The sequence below is a fragment of the Megascapheus bottae genome, chromosome 13 (assembly GCF_031878675.1).
Source record: "Megascapheus bottae isolate mThoBot1 chromosome 13, mThoBot2.hap1, whole genome shotgun sequence".
NCBI lineage: Eukaryota > Metazoa > Chordata > Mammalia > Rodentia > Geomyidae > Megascapheus > Megascapheus bottae.
This window is the reverse complement of record NC_143521.1, coordinates 20,782,141-20,798,682: the sequence shown is the minus strand read 5'-3', so window position 1 is coordinate 20,798,682 and position 16,542 is coordinate 20,782,141. Positions and strand designations below refer to the sequence as shown.

General features: G+C 34.4%; 1 protein-coding gene across 1 annotated transcript; it reads left to right on the top strand.

Annotated features, from left to right (window-relative positions):
- The first annotated feature begins 1,913 nt into the window (after positions 1–1,913).
- On the top strand, positions 1,914–16,133 carry Odam (odontogenic, ameloblast associated). Its single transcript, XM_090344043.1, has 11 exons — positions 1,914–2,091; positions 8,721–8,785; positions 8,873–8,914; positions 9,418–9,465; positions 10,054–10,287; positions 10,902–10,949; positions 12,948–13,052; positions 13,671–13,718; positions 14,671–14,742; positions 15,655–15,816; positions 16,080–16,133. Exons 2-11 carry the CDS (start codon positions 8,735–8,737, stop codon positions 16,107–16,109), a joined length of 840 nt encoding a protein of 279 aa, XP_090200169.1. The 5' UTR covers positions 1,914–2,091; positions 8,721–8,734; the 3' UTR covers positions 16,110–16,133.
- The last annotated feature ends 409 nt before the right edge of the window (positions 16,134–16,542 follow it).

Here is a 16,542-nt window from a genome sequence, read left to right as displayed (position 1 = left end):
GTATTTTCTACTCTGATCCTGGTTCTGTTTGGGGGGGTCACATCTACAGAACACTCATGATCATTCCATCCACATCCATATGTATCACTGTGTAGAAAATGTCTTTGCATTCTGTAATGTTTTTCACATTTGAAAGAAAAGAACAATGCATTATGTTTCCTGATTCTCCCATCAAGCCTTTCCAGCATTACAAGAAAACTGTCATAAGACTGCTCAAGGGTATCCTTCTAAATGTACATGTACATCCTCCTAATTTAACTCCATGCCAGATTGTGACAATTATTCTTTATGAATTTTGGACTCAACTATATTCATTTGTACTAAAAAGAATTATCTGAAGCCTCATCTATTCTTTGAGTCAGTTCTTGGGCTTAACTGTGAAATACACCATAAGGAAATTTATTCCTGCCATCCAATTCTACACTTACAAATATAAATTGAGGGAAATATTACAGTTGTTTTTTTTTTATTAAAAAAAGTCTCTTAAAATATACTTTTTTAATCTATTTCAATTGTCAGTAATATCCCAAGCTTTGAATTTGATAGAAAGGCCCTAAGCAAGTAAGTACAAATGGTTATTTTAACAAGAAAACTCAAAGAGCATACTTTAGTTGAGAAATAATTAGCATGAATGCTCAGTAAATGTTGTGGCTCCATGGAAATGATGATGAGTAATTGCTGGTGAAAGCACACAAGTCATCAGCTTCCCCCAGTGTCCTTGCAATCAAACAGACCAACAGTGCTGCCTCTAATTATTTTCTGTAAGCCATTTCATTTCATCTTGGTTTTTAAGAGAGTCATTTCAACCCAACCTAACATTTATTCAAAATGAGGACTCAGACACTTAATCTATCCTCAGACATCTCGCAAATGATTACATAATGTTTATTTATAGAATTTTTACCTCTTCTATAGAAATTACGTGAATCTTAATTACTAATGCTTTTTCATCCTTTCATACCTTGTGGGTTAGACCCTAGCCACACTTTTAGTTAGCACTTCCAGTTGATTTATCACAACTCACTATTTTTAATATTTTTATGAATAATAGCCCAAGAAAAATGGTAACTTCCAGGACATCGTAGACTTCATAATTGAGAATGTTTTATTAACAAATTCTCAAAGTGTGAATGACTCTACTTCTTTGAATAGATACTACAAGAGAGAAAAATGGATCTGTTAGATTCATGAGCCATGGCTCTGTCAGATCCATTTTGCATAGTGAGCCATCATATGAGTCACTATGCAAAATATTTTTCAATGTACAAGTATTTGAAAATATAAAGTATGAGATGAAAAACCTTCAAAATTGAATATGCTTCAGTATATTGCTTGTTGACAGAGGATTTTTAACTTAGAGTTCAGTTCATATTCACCCACTGTACTTCATAATATCACTCTGGGAAAACTTTTTAGTCTGAATAAGGCATATGTTTCTCACCTGTGAAATGAGAATATCAATATCTAAGATTTAAGGTTATGGGAAAATTAGTACAATTCTACTGATCTATAGAAATGTTCATTGTCACAATCCAGAAGTTAAATGATCAATGCATTACTACATTTATATTGTCATTTAGAAAAAGATGTATGATGATGCTTTACGGGAATGTAAAGTAATTGCATATAGAGAGGAATATCTAAATGTGGAAGAGCAGAAAAATGATGAGAAAATGTGTGTTCTTGCACAAAAGGGCCTACATTTTGAAACTTGATAATACCTCTAATGCATTTGATTTACAAAAACTTAAGCTTTTGAAAATGACAAAATGTATCAGAGGAAATGCTTATTCAATTAATAAAGAAATCAGATGTTCTTACAAGCTAAAAATAAATGTGGCTAGTGAAGATAAGATATACAATATAATAGATACTTACAAAATTAAAATATTAATGCTTTCACAGGTTTTTTTCTACATTTTTAAAGGCCGACCTGAGTCCTTGGCTTCTGTGGCATAGTCTTTGTCTCTACAAATGGAACAACTTCTTGGAGAAAGAATAAAGAAAATCAAATTTCTTCTATTACAATGTGAACTGAACAATAGACACTATTAATTAGGTGAACTTCATGTTGGATACTTTCAGCTGAAGGTACTAAATGAATTAGTGCAACATGGAATGGTCTTGGATTTATTTCCTCCTGAGAGAATCTCTTAAGCAGAAATAAATATTTATTTTAGTATCTTAGAAAATTATTTAATGATATAAGATGAGGTTCATAAAATTCAGAAGTTAGGAGATATTTAAACAGATTATTTGTCAGGGATATTTCATTCAAGAGATCCAGGGATCTTCAATGAAAGCTAAGAAAGAAATTTTAATCAAGAGAGCTGTGGGTTTTATATATAATACATCTTAAAGGGCATGGAAAATTGTCTAAAACTGATGTAAAATCCTAGAATATAGTATGAAAAAATTACTTTGGAAACAAGACTGTGTTCAATTCTGAGCTATGCTATTCAGATTGCTAAAGAACTATGCTCTCTTTGGCAACTTATTAAACCTCTCTGCTTAAGTTTTCCCTATAGTGTAATGAAACTTAAGATACTTCCCAAATGCTTATAAAGATCAAGTAACTAAAGCAAGGATTCATCTGTGATGAAGTTATGTTCTAGAGGTGGAAGAAAAATATGAAAACATAACTGTTACTATCACTAAAAAGAACACAATAGTAAGCCAAAGAGTAAGCAAATAAATATCCAGTTCTAAATAAGTGGCATGGGCTTTGTAGAGAATTAAAATGGTAATATGAGCAAAGTGATTGCTCTAACCTAGATAACCTGGGAAATGCCTTTGGTATAAGGTGATAATGTCTTTTGTGCGGTGATAACTAAATAGTGAGCCAAGTGACCAGAAATGCCAGTTTCTGAGTAATGGGAGACATAGCGTTTCTGGTACAGGAATACCAGATATAAAATTCTTAGAAAGAAAACATGTTTGGGGATTAGTAACCGAGAAGAGAAGTGAGAACAAGGAAAATGGAAAGTAACCAAGAGGCACATAATTTGAGTCTGTAAATCAAGTTAGAAAGAAGAAGAAAGTAGGTGGAGTTACAACAGATAAAGGAAGAAGGGGAAAAAGAAGGGGATGGAGAGACAGAAAGAAAGAAGAGAAAGAAAGAGAGAGTGGAAGAAAAAAGAAAGAAGAGAGAGAAAGAAAAGTAAGTTGGGCAAAAATAAAGACAAAATATAACTTTTAGTAAAATAATAAAAATACCACAGCTTATATTAAACAGTTTCTAGTACAACAAATGTCATAAAAATTCACCACAATTCTGAGGAAGAACTAAGGCATAGGATTCCTTCTCTGCTTAAAAAAGACCTCTCATGACGGAGTCCTATGACCAAAGCATGATTTTGGCTGGGTGATGTGAGGAGAAAAATGCCAGCAACTGACCAAATGTCACTGGCATCCTTCATAACACCACTCTCAAGTTACAAGACAAGAGAATTTGGATTAAAATAAAATAATTTATAGTTTTGTTTGGTTTTCAGGATGGTTGCAACACAGAAACACAATGGGGGCAAACAAATTATAGGCCCCAAAGGAAACACAGGAGTCTGGAATTCATTTTTTTAATGACAACATGCATACTAAAGAGGTTGAGTAGAGGTGGAAATCATTTCTGGCCAGGGAATAAAAGAAATGATTTCCCAAGAAATATAGCAGGGAGTTTGGGCTAGTGGTAGAGTATTTGCCTAGCATGCCTAGCATGATTTCTTAGTACTACATACATAGAAAAAAAGCTGGCCACAGCTGGTACTGTGGCACAAGTGGTAGAGCTCTAGCCTTGAGAAAACTCAAGGACAATGCTGAGTCCCTGAGCTCAAGCCCAGGGCTGACAAAAGAAGAAAAAAAAGAAAGAAAAAGAAACAGAAAAAAAGAAAAGAAAAGAAAGGTAGCAGATATATGCTCAGGAGGAGCAGAATTTGGGAAAATGTGTCTTCCACTGAGTTTTCTCCTTAGTACATTTCAGGAATCGACACATAGTTTATAATCTTAGGCCCAAGCTTAGCTAGGTACTGCTCCATTTCAACTACTATGAAATATCATGGATCTTTTGGTAAAAGAGCTATTTGCTAAATTTCATAAACTGTTTGATTTCATAAACTGTTTGATCTCTTCGATGACCCATTGGTGATTCAACAATGTGTTGTTCAGTCTCCATGAGTTACAGGGTTTTCGTTGGTGGAGACGGGTGTTCAGTTCCAATTTGATGCCCTTGTGGTCTGAGAGAGTGCAGGGAATGATTTCAGTGTTTCTGAATCTGCCCAGGTTTGTTTTATGGCCAAAAATGTGGTCTATTTTGGAAAATGTTCCGTGTGCTGCTGAAAAAAAAAAACATATATTGTGTTGTTGCTGGGTGGAATAATCTGCAGATGTCTGTTAGATCTAGTTGGTCTATATAGTTGTTCAATTCTAAGGTTTCTCTGTTGAGTTTTTGCCTTGTTGATCTGCCATAGGTGAGAGTGGTGTGTTAAAGTCACCAGCAATCACTGTGTTTCGATCTATGTATGGTTTCAGTGAAAGTAAAGTTTGCTTGATGAAGTTCAGAGCTCCAGGATTCGGTGTGTAGATATTTAGGATGGTTCTGTCCTCCTGGAGGAAAGATCCCTTTAGTAGTATGTAGTAACCTTCTTTGTCTTTTCTCACTAATTTTAGTTTGAAGTCTATTTTATCTGATATGAGGATGGCAACTCCAGCCTGTTTATGGGGTCCGTTAGCTTGATAGAGTTTATTCCAACCTCTCACTTTCAAAAAATGTGTGTTTTTTTTGGGTAAGATGTGTCTCTTGAAGACTGCAGAACGATGGAAAACCTTGATACATAAGGCCATATAGTATGACGCTAAATGAAAGGACCTCTAGGATATAGAAACAAAAGCCGTATAATGAATGATTGTTGTCCTTAAGGTACTGTTATCTCTCATCTCTTTTGCTGTCCCTTGGTTATCTCATATTGTTACACTATCTCACTTTGTTACCTGATATATCGGATATATTTGTATTTGGTTATCTGAAATTGGATTGGGAACGGGGGAAAACAAGATGGGGGGGAGGGAAATGGGGACCAAGACATGTGAAAGGATATCAATGTATGTGAATTAATGCACCTTCTATCTGGCAAATATCATGTAACCCTTCTATTAATTACAATAAAAATATATGGAAAAAAGAGCTATTTGCTCTCACAACACTATTGCTAAAACACACTACTGAAAATTAAACTTTATAACTCACTTTTACCTTTTTCTTCTTATTATTTTTATCTGTTGTTTATCATGTTAGATATCTATGTGCCCTACCAACTGCGCTTGATTAAGAATCAAAAGACTTGAATTTCAACCACAATTCTCGTACTTCTTGACAAAAAGGAGGCTGGAACCATATCTATTATTACTAACACCAAGTTTGACTCACAAAAACACAGACTATAGAAGTTGTACCTAGACTATTTGTTGTATAAATAAACTAATAAAGTCATTGTACCCTTTGTTTTCAAAAGATTGTCTCTCAAGTTCCTGTCGATTATAGTTCAAACACAGAAAATTATTTTTATTATAAGCATTGCTGAAATTAAAACTCAGTTTTATGGCCTATAGAACGCGATGGTACTTTATAAGTCACTTGATTGATGTTTGAAGGGAAAAAAACGCAAAGATAACATTTTGAGAAGACTAATATAAACCATTTATCATGTATGTTATTGGCACAGGGCATAGATATATAATCCAATAGTCATATGCACTTGGCATTATAATGTGTTTTTGTACTTCTGCTTGAATGAAGGTTTGTCTAATTCTAGCAACTGAAGTAAAACAAAAGAACAAAGTTATATTAACAACTTTTTTCCAGGATTTCCTCATTGTGTTTCCCTGAGCCTTAATCTGTATAGACTGATATTGTTTTAGATCTTTGAGATCTCTTTCCGTCCTTGAATGAAATAAACCACTTGTTTCACAGAATTCAATTTCTAGTAGGTAAATGACATGAGGAAAGAAATTAGTATGCTCAATAGAATTGAATGAGATATTTATAACAATCTTCATTACAATGTGATTTAGAAAAATTAGAGACCCTTGTTACTTCTTGTTACCCAGATACAATTTTCCTATAATAACATGAAATCTTGGAAACTATCACAAATTAAAGCAAAAGCTTTTCTTTTCTACATTTACTATTGTACAAACGGAGTTTCAACAATTCTTCTTTTAAATATTCAATTGTTGAAAAAATTTAATGGCATAAACCTCACAATTACTACCAGATTTTAGGAATCTGTAGCTAGATGAAATAGAACATAAATATAATTTTTAATTTGCTGCATTCTAGCACTGTAACAGTTTCTGACCTGTTTAATGAGACAATTGTGGGGCTCAGTGCTGTAGTTAGCTGCTTACACACACCCTGGTGTGCGTAATAAATGTAAAACCTTTTACCTACATTACCTGTATAATAGCAATAAAGTAAAACTTTTACCTAGTTTAATCCTTTTACCTCATTTGTTGCACTTTACAGGAAACCCTCAGTTTACCATGAAGATTTAGTAAAAACTGCCATCAATGTCTTTGATAGTCTAACTAGATAACCTAAAGCAACAAATTTCCTAAACCTCCTTTGTAAGGAAAAGGTATATCATTGTAATTACTGCTTGAGTCATTGTGTGGCTTTGCTGTTGTTTTTTTTGTTTTATTTACCTGATATTAGGATTGAACTCTTATTGTTCCGCTGGTGACCTAACACTTGAGCCATCCCACCAGCCCAACTTTTTGATAGTTATTTTGGAGATAAGAGTCTCACAGATTTTTCTGCCCAGACTGGCTTCAAGTATGATCTTCCAGATAACAGCCTCCTGAATAGTTAGGATTACAGGTTTGATCCACAATCACCTAGAATCTTGTGGGATTTGAGACTAAACAACTTTTGACTAAACAACCTCATAACTGATATTATTGAGTATTAATAAGCATACAAATTATATGTTTCTACTTACTAAGACAAAATTTTAGAAGAGCAACAACTTTTCTACATAATTAACTCTTGAACAACTAAAGGTAGCCTAATTATGTAGAATAATATCAATGTTATGCAATATACAACTTCTGGATGGGGGCAGGAGGAAAATCCTAGGAAAGAGTGAGCAAAGGGGTGACATTGTTCAAAAAGAAATGTACTGTTTACCTGACTTACGTAACTGTAACCTGTCTGTATATCATCTTTATAATAACAATAAATTTATGTTTTTTTAAACTAGTGAAATCTCTTCAAAAAAGGAAACTAGGGCTGGGAGTTTGGCCTAGTGGTAGAGTGCTTGCCTAGCATGCACAAAGACCAGGGTTCAATTACTCGGTACCACATACGTAGAAAAAAGCCAGAAGTGATGCTGTGGCTCAAGTGGTAGAAGGCTAGCCTTGAGGAAAAACCCCAAGGACAGTGCTCAGGCTCTGAGTTCAAGGCCCAGGACTGGCAAAAGAAAAAAAAAAGGAAAATGATTTTTAAAAGATTCTGTTTCATAGGAAATGAGAGTTCATGTGTTTTCAAGATCAAACTTAAATAAAACTAGCTCATATTTTCTCAGTGTTGATACATTGAAGAATCTTATTCAAAGTTTTGATTTTTTCATACCTATGCCTCTTAAAGTCTATATTTTACTCACAAAATAAAAATGATGGCTCTTTACCCTTGAATTTAATAAATATTTCCATAATTAAGAGTATCTACCTTAAGGAAGATAAAAGGAATATAATAAAAGTATACCAGAAGAGTTAGTCATAATCAAGGAGGAGCCAGAAGTGGTTACAAGAAAACATGTCTCAGGGGATAATTTGACATTACTAAAAGTGTAGAAACCCTAATGGTTCAGATGATTAGGAAAGGGGTGATTAGTTAAGTCATTGTCTGAAACCCACTGAATCACTGCTCCCTTTGAAAAATGATTGGTCCTTTTTTTTCTAAAGATGGGTTTTAAATTTTAAGAGAAGTTCTGAGTACCATTTGAGAGAGAAAGAACACAGATCTTTCATGATTCTAGATTTCTAGGCCTAGGAATAAGGTAAGATATCAAATACTTGCTTTCATAATTTTAAGAAACAACTTGATAAACTGCAAGATAGACAACCAAGGCCACCCAAAATGTGTATGTAAGGCCTATGAGGAAATATGGAAAAAAACTTTTGCATATTGAGAATACATTTCTATGGGATACTCTATATTACTCTTCTAATCCATGTTTCTATACTCCAAAAATATTGTCTTTCTTATTACATATACTAGACATTAATATCATTAGGCTTTAGGCACAAATGATCTATTTTTAGATCTTTATGCTAGTACTTTTTCAATGCAGATACTAAAGTGATTTTAATAATAAGAACCCAGTTAGCTGACCCCAATCACAGACATTCCATTGTCTGCAGGGTTCAGGGGTTAGCCCATCTTATTCTCTACATCTTTCCATGACATCAGATTCCAATAGATGAGCTTTTGGTCAAACAAACAGTTTTGGATTCTATAAACTGCTAGACAGCTTCTCTGAGAGAAAAAGAGAGTTCTGTTACAATTATTCGTAAGTATACTGAAGTCTTAGGATATAAATGCTGGAAATGTTTCCTCATTAGCTCCCATTGACAAACCTGCCTAATTATTGTTATCCTGTATCTTGTGATTTTTTTGAAGTAGAGAATCTTTTTTTTAAAGCTGAGCATCACATCTTATTGTCTAGGTATATTATCTACAATGAAAGCCCTAATTCTTCTCGGACTCCTGGGAGCTACACTGTCAGCTCCGGTACGTGACTTCCTGATACTCTTCATTTCATTGTGAAAACCTGTCATCACCCATTCGCTGACCAAATCCTTTCTTTATTCTTTTTAGCTTAATCCACAGCGTCTTCTGTCTGCCAGCAACAGCCATGAGGTTAGTTTAAATAATTAAACCAATCTAACCTACTTTTAAACAAAAATACAGTAGGAAGAGGTAAAAGCCTTCCCCTGATTTAGCCTATATCTTATCATAAGTCCAAACCAATTCTGTGCTTCATTTTGCTCTGTACAACTTCTAAGACATCATTTCCCCCATCCCCTTATTTAATTGTAAGTTCTATAAAGCCAGGGACAACATCTATATTTGTTTTGCAATATCTAATAGAGATGTATATCACTATATAGAAATATAAAATGACTATACCAATAGTCAGAGTAAAATCATGCAATCACATACACAGCAGGGGTGATATTGCTAAATCCTAACCTGCTTTCAACTGTAAATTCTAATCTTTGGGATTTAATAAGCATAATGGGAAAGGATTATAGGGAATAGATCAGTCATCACTGACGTATGCTCTATTTGTTTTGCACTGTGTTCTTAATCATTTTAACCTGTGTAATAATCTTATTTCCATACTATCTTTCCTCTTGCAGTTACTTCTGAACCTTAATAATGGTCAACTTCTACCACTACAGCTGCAGGTATCTCCACCTCTATAATCAGCTCAAGAAAATAATCCAGTTGCCTAATATTTATGGCAGTTCTTGTAACAAGTTATATCCTGACACTATTCCTTTAATCTTAGGTTTCAACATTATAAATTTGTCATACAGACACTAATGATGATTTATTTGAAGATTGAGTTAAAACTGTAATCAAACTTTTTCTTGTTAAGAACTAGGCTTTGCTAGCCACTATTTCCCACAAAACGAGATCATTAAATTAACTATTTCACACAAAACTATATCCAGTGACGTGGTGAGGTGTGGGAAAGACAAAAATAAAATTTGAGAGCAGCCTAGCAAGGGCAGAAACTGTGCTCTTTTCTCACTATCCTTCTGTTCCATATTTTTCATGCCTTTAGGGAATTAGCACCATCTAGGGCTCATAACAAATCGGGAATACTGTCCTTTATGTTTTGTTTTGTTTTGTTTTGTTTATAAGGAAGCACTAACAAATTGTTTTGGATTCTTGTCTGTTTTTTTTTTTTTTTTTTTTTGTCTCTTGGGACTGATTTAAATCATGTGTAGCATGAAGAGAAATTCCTTCTTTCTTTTGTTTCCTCCCAGGGTCCATTTAATTCCTGGATTCCTCCCTTCCCAGGAATTCTATCTCAGCAGCAGCAGGCTCCAATTTCAGGACGCCCTCAATTCCCACTGTCAATTCTAGATGGCTTTGCAGGACTCTTTCCAAACCAGATTCCTTTCTCAAGACAAGTGAGTGTTTCCCGAGGAGCCCAGGCTGGCCAGCTCGACCCCTCACAGCCTCAAACACCACCGCACACCCAACAGGGCCCCAGTCATGTAAGTCTCTTCCATCTGCGGTCTGAGAGGCAGGGAACTGGACATTGAATGTAACAATGACTAGGAATCAGCTTTGATATATGACAAGAGCAATCCTTCCCTTTTTCTCTAATATGTAACTATAATAGGTGTAGGAAAATACTTTTGCCTATTTTCTGTTTTTGTTTTGCCATTCCTGGGCTTGGGCTCAGGGCCTGAGCACTGTCCTTGGGTTTTCTGAAGGCTAGAGCTCTACCACTTGAGCCACAGCACCACTTCTGGCTTTTTTCTATGTATGTGATACAGAGGAATTGAACCTGGGACTTTGTGCATGCTAGGCAAGCACTCTACCATTAAGCCAAACTCCCGTCCCCTATTTTCTGGCTTTTAACATGAAAAATACTATTCAAATTAGCTCTTCTAGAATCCAAAGGATTAATATTAATTTTGGACCAGTTATTCAGGATACCTTTGTCTAATAAGTTTCATCAATGATACTTAATGTAATAGATGCCCTCTTTATGGATATTTACTAATGCAAATGATAAAGTTACATGTCTTAGGTCTTTGAAAAGCAGTTTGGGAATTTTACATAAATTTAAGTATAAAATTCTTGTATGATTTTTTTTTGGCAGATGACACCCTATGTAATTTCCTTTAAAATGCCTCAAGAACAAACACAGGTAAATGAAGATAATTCATGTGAATATATATACTTTCTTTACAGAATGCTTCTTTTAACTCTACCACTGTGGACCTCTCAATAACTATGTAGCACTCATTACTCTCTACGTACAACCATTGTTGGGCTGGCATCAGTCTGTTGACGTAATACCCACTTAGGCCCTAAGGGAAGGTAGATGAGTAGAGTATCAAGCGCTTTTGGATTTCCAGGGTATTGCCATATTGCAAGCAAAATGTTCACTGATATTCTAGATAACATGTGTGCATCTTGAGGGTTGTCATTGGGAAACAACTAAAAAGAAATACCATGGGCTGACATACAATCTTAAATTTTGTCAGTGGATAACAGTGCTAGGTCTCATATGGTGGGACTATAAAAACTCATAGGCACTAAACTGATGATATATGAATACTGATAATATGTGAGCAGATATCAAAACAAGACACTCTTGACCACATTATTTGGCAGTTATAAAACATTCCTAGCTTCTTGAATGTGTTATTTTTAATTTTACCCATATTATAGTTGAATAGTGATGATGTCCATTACATAGGAGAATTACTTTAAAAGTAGGTGTAAACAACTTGGATTATTAAATAAACAGGAAAATCCTCATCAGTTCCAGATAATCAATTTCATAATATCCTGAATTCACACAAAGAGGGCTATGGACAAATTATATTGTTCAATAGTTTAGTATTAATCTTTTCATAAAAATAATGTTCTACCTCTTAACTCTTCTATAATTATGTAATTTTGTTTCAACCACACTGCCATTACAAAGCAAAACTTGCTTTTAGACATTATCTCATTCTATACCATTAAGTACTTAAAGCATTATGTGACAAGGAAAAATGCTTCACTTTAAGAATCAGGAAAGAGTCTTAATTAAGATTTAATTCCTAATCCTAATGAAGCAGTAGGTCCCACCCTTTTTTTCACCACTAAGCCATTAGCTGTGCACCTGGATTTACATCAAATCCTCTGGTGGTGATTTTCAAGGTTACAAAAACATGAACGCTACACTCACCCTAGTAGATCAAAACCCTGAAATTAGATGACAAATATACTTCTAAAATGCTCAATAGGCACTTCTGACTACTAAGGAGGATTAAGAGTCCCTGTAGAAAATATATTCCTTCTGGAAACATGGTTGTTTTGTTATTTTTTAATTCTTAAGGCTAATGCAGTCACTTAATGATACAAAGAAATAAGACACCATTCAATACAGTACTTATGTACTATGATCTTCATTTTCTACAAACACGTATAGAAATAGACAAGACTCATGATAATACCAGTCCATGCTAAACTAGGTGATGGCAATTATGTTGTCTAATTTATGGGATTTGCCAGTATTCTAAAATGGATATGAGCCAAGTAGTGTTGGCTTATGCCTATAATCCTAGCTACTCAGGAGGCTGAGATCTGAGGATCATGGTTCAAAGCCTTACTACTCAGAAAAAGCCAGAAGTAGTGATCAATGGCCCACATGGTAGAGTACTACCTTGAGCAAAAGAAGCTCTTTGGACAGCAACCAGGCCCTGAATTTAAGCCCCCAAACCAGCACATTTAAACAAAAGCATATGATTTCCTTTAATAAAATGGAAATTGTTTTTAGGAATTTGAAAAATAATTTTATTTATTACACCTATCCTGCTTTAAAATATATATAATGCTATACATACCATCTTCTTTGGTACTTGCAAATTAATTTATAAAGTATCCAAAATATTTTAAATGCATTGTTTACTTATTTGAATCTCATGTTTCCTAAATTGCTTAACAAAATAATCATTCAAAAATGTCCAATACCATGGGGAATATAGGATGCTTGTAAAGTTTGAGAAAGTCTGTTTATCCATTCTTCTGTTCATATTTCATAATGTAAAGCTTCTATACAGAAAACACTTTCAAAATAATATTGACATTGGAGAAAAAAGCATGACTATTACATTGCTAATTAAATAACGTGTATTTCTTTATTAACAAATAGATGCTTCAGTACTATCCAGCTTACATGATCCTGCCTTGGGACCAAGCTCAACAAGTAGTCACACAATCACCCCAACAAACAGGACAGCAACAATTTGAGGAACAGGTACTAGAGTAGCTTAATTTTCATCTGACTACTTCCATCTGAAAGTAAATTATGTTATTTCTAAGAGAAAACAGTAACTGACTATAATTAGTACTAATATGAAATAATTTGAATTGGCAGAAATATGAGGATGTAATGCTTTCTCCTAAATATCACTGACATAGACTTATAATAATCCCAGACTGGATTTTAAGTGAATAAGGTATTGAATGGACACTAATAGAATCAAAGCCAAAGCTAAATAACTTCTGAATATTAATATCCCAATATCCATCTTTGTATATACATGTACTTATTAATAAAAGTAATATAGCCATCCTCATAAAAGATACCTTTGATCACTAGACCTTAGGTACAATTAGATATTGATACATTGAATTTTATAAATCTAAAGTAGGTTTTGAAGAACTCCAGTATAAATTCAGGTGGTCAGAAAATTGTACTAGAAGGAATCTTGGTAATTTAATGATAGTTTTTGACCAACTAAACTATATAAACTTTTTATAAAAGCACTTGACTCATACAAAAGACATTTACATTTAAGAAATCTTTTTTTTACAAATATATGACAAAACCTTGGGTAAAGGTAACACTTTTTTTTTCAAAAATATCTGACAGATACCATTCTATACCCCATTTGGATACATTCCTCAGCAAGTTGAACCTGTGAGTAAATAATTTCTATTTTTTTAATTCTTTTGAAATTACCTGCATAATTGTGCATTAAGTCCATGAGTATCTTTCAAAGACCACCAAAACAACAACTTCAGTTGAACAAAGTTTGATATATCAACATAACAACAAAAAACCCCCACAAGGGTCTCTGTAAAGATATTAGAATGGTTTTTACAGGGTTTGGGCTTGTGTTAGCATAGTGGGGAAGGAGTTCACAGACATAGTAGATATACTATGAACATGATCAAATATCTAAATATCATAGGAATTCTTACCATGAAGGAAATATAATGAGGCCAGATAAATGCTCTAATTAGTGAACAACGACCAATATTAGCCAGGATGTCAGAGCACTCGATATGTTTTGGGACTTACACCGTGTCCATGCTCTATGAGATTATAAAGTTGGCTTGTTTATCTAACTTTATCAGGTGCCATGACAATTTTCCCTTAGGTCAGAGTTGGGTAGGATTATTTATGCTGAACTGGAAAACATAAAGAACTAGCATGATTTCAGAACTGCGGGAACTGCCAGAACTAGAACAAATGCTTCCAGAACCGAAGCACAGCTGCATCCAGATCTTTGCTTTTCTCTCAAGTCCAAACTCTTGTTCCAGCTTAAAAGAAAATGATCTAAGTGCCAGGAGTGTGGCCTAGTGGTAGAGTGCTTGCCTTTGCCAGTATGCATGAAACCCTGGATTCTATTCCTTAGTACCACATACACAGAAAGAGCCAGAAGTGGTGCCCTGGTTCAAGTGGTAGAGCTCTAGCCTTGAGAAAGCTCAAGGACATCATTCAGGCCCTGATTTCAAGCGCAGGACTGGCAAAAATAAAAAAGAAAGAAAAGAAAACAAAAAAAAAAAGAAAGAAAACAAAAGAATCTAAGACATTCATGAATGTTTAACATTTAATTTACCCTTTTCTAAACTTCCTATTCTTTCAGGGTATACTAGAAGGGCAACAGCAATTATCTTTTGACACCTTCTTGGGCACAGGTCCTGAAACTGCTGGGATGGTAAGGTTCTTCACAACACTTAGCTAGCAGCTGAAAATCAACAACTTGTGAATGTACGGCTCCTTCCCTGGTGTTCATTTAAATGCAACCTTCCTGATCCTTCCACCAACTATTGCTTCTTTCTTCTGTGGTTTTTGTTGTTGTTGTTGTTAGTTTATTTATTTTGTTTGTTTTTTGTTTTGGGTTTTTTGTTGTTGTTGTTGTTTTGTTTTGTTTTTGCTACTTGAGATTCCTAACAGGGCCAGAAACATGGTCTAGTGGTAGAGTGCTTGCCTAGCCTGGATGAAGCCCTGGGTTTGATTCCTCAGTACCACATACATACAAAAACAAGCCAGAAGTGATGCTGTGGCTCAAGTGGTAGAGCACTAGCCTTGAGAAAGCCCAGGGGCAGGCCCTGAATTCAAGCCTGAGGACTGGCAAAAAAAAATTTTTTAAATTCATAACATTCAATTCATCAGGTAGTTGTTAAGCAATTCCTAATAATACCTTTTCTTGACATCTCTGTTTAAAAGAATATATTAGCTGAGTGTTAGTGGCTTACACCTATAATAAGAGACTGAGATCCGAGGATTCACAATTTGAAGCCAGTCCTGGCAAAAAAAAGATGAGTTTCTCTGACTAACCACCAAAAATCTAGAAGTGGAGATTCAGCTCCAATGGTAAAGAGCCAGCCTCTAGCGATAGTTAAAAGACAACGCCGGGTCCCATACTGGCACTAAAAAAAGCAAGTATTAAAAGACAACCACATTGGTAAAAACGTATTTGTTACTACTCTAAGCTTAGCTTATGGATTAGAAAAATAAAGCCTCTTGTTTCTTGAACAGATACTTGCTCTGTATCTCAACCTGTCACTTTATGTTCTCTCCAGTTTTGACTTGGACTTGAACCTATTTTAATTCTCATTCTCTCTAGCCAGCTGAAGCAGGAGTACCATATTTACAAAACGAAGTAATAAACTTTAGGCATGAGAGTGCAGGAGTTCTCATACCTACAACGACACCAAAACCCAGCATGACGGACACTTTTACTTCCGTTAAAAACCCAACTCTTGCCCAGCTGCTTCCGGAAGAGAAGGTAGAGTAAGCCAATGATTCATTTTATGCAAAGAATTGTTGTCTAATAAGAATTTTAAATTTAGAACTTAGTTCATAGGATTCCATTATTGTATTTTGTGTATTGTATTTTATTATGTAATAAAATAGCCAATGATAAAATGTTATATGTATGGTCTTCATTATGGAAAAAGTGGTCAATAATTATTTTTGATAGGTAAATATGCACCAGATTGAAATTTAACTTTAATATAAGCTTCTCATGACTGCTCTTTTTTTTACTAGGCCAAGACTGACAGCCTAAGAGAACCATAACCAATATCTTAACCAAAAATCAGAGATTAAGTAAGTGCTGGGACAATTCTTACAAGTGTCAGAGGAATTAATAAATTGTTACAAAAGTTATTACAAAGAAAGAAACTGCTGAAAAGATAATAACTCTGAGACTTCAATAATTTTTAAAAATGGAATTAACTTTTCAGTATCATATAGATCATACTGAAGAGTATCAGCTATGATAAAAAGCTTATATGTGCAACATTCTTATAGAATACATTCTAAAGCTCATCATTTCCCTTTGCAAATCACACATTGTAATTCTAGCAATAGCTCCATCCACTTAAAATTAAATCTCAGAATAATAAAGAAATTGTACAATGACAAAGGAATGTCATATGTAATTACCTTTATATCAAACATACCTTGATTGCTGGCTGTCTAAATGAGCCTGTTTTCCTGTTAAAGTACA

Coding starts and splice junctions, on each gene's coding strand:
- Odam (XM_090344043.1), top strand. CDS start 8,735: ATGAAAGCCCTAATTCTTCTCGGACTCCTGGGAGCTACACTGTCAGCT. Junction 8,786..8,872: donor GAGCTACACTGTCAGCTCCG/GTACGTGACTTC, acceptor TATTCTTTTTAG/CTTAATCCACAGCGTCTTCT. Junction 10,288..10,901: donor CCCAACAGGGCCCCAGTCAT/GTAAGTCTCTTC, acceptor TTTTTTTGGCAG/ATGACACCCTATGTAATTTC.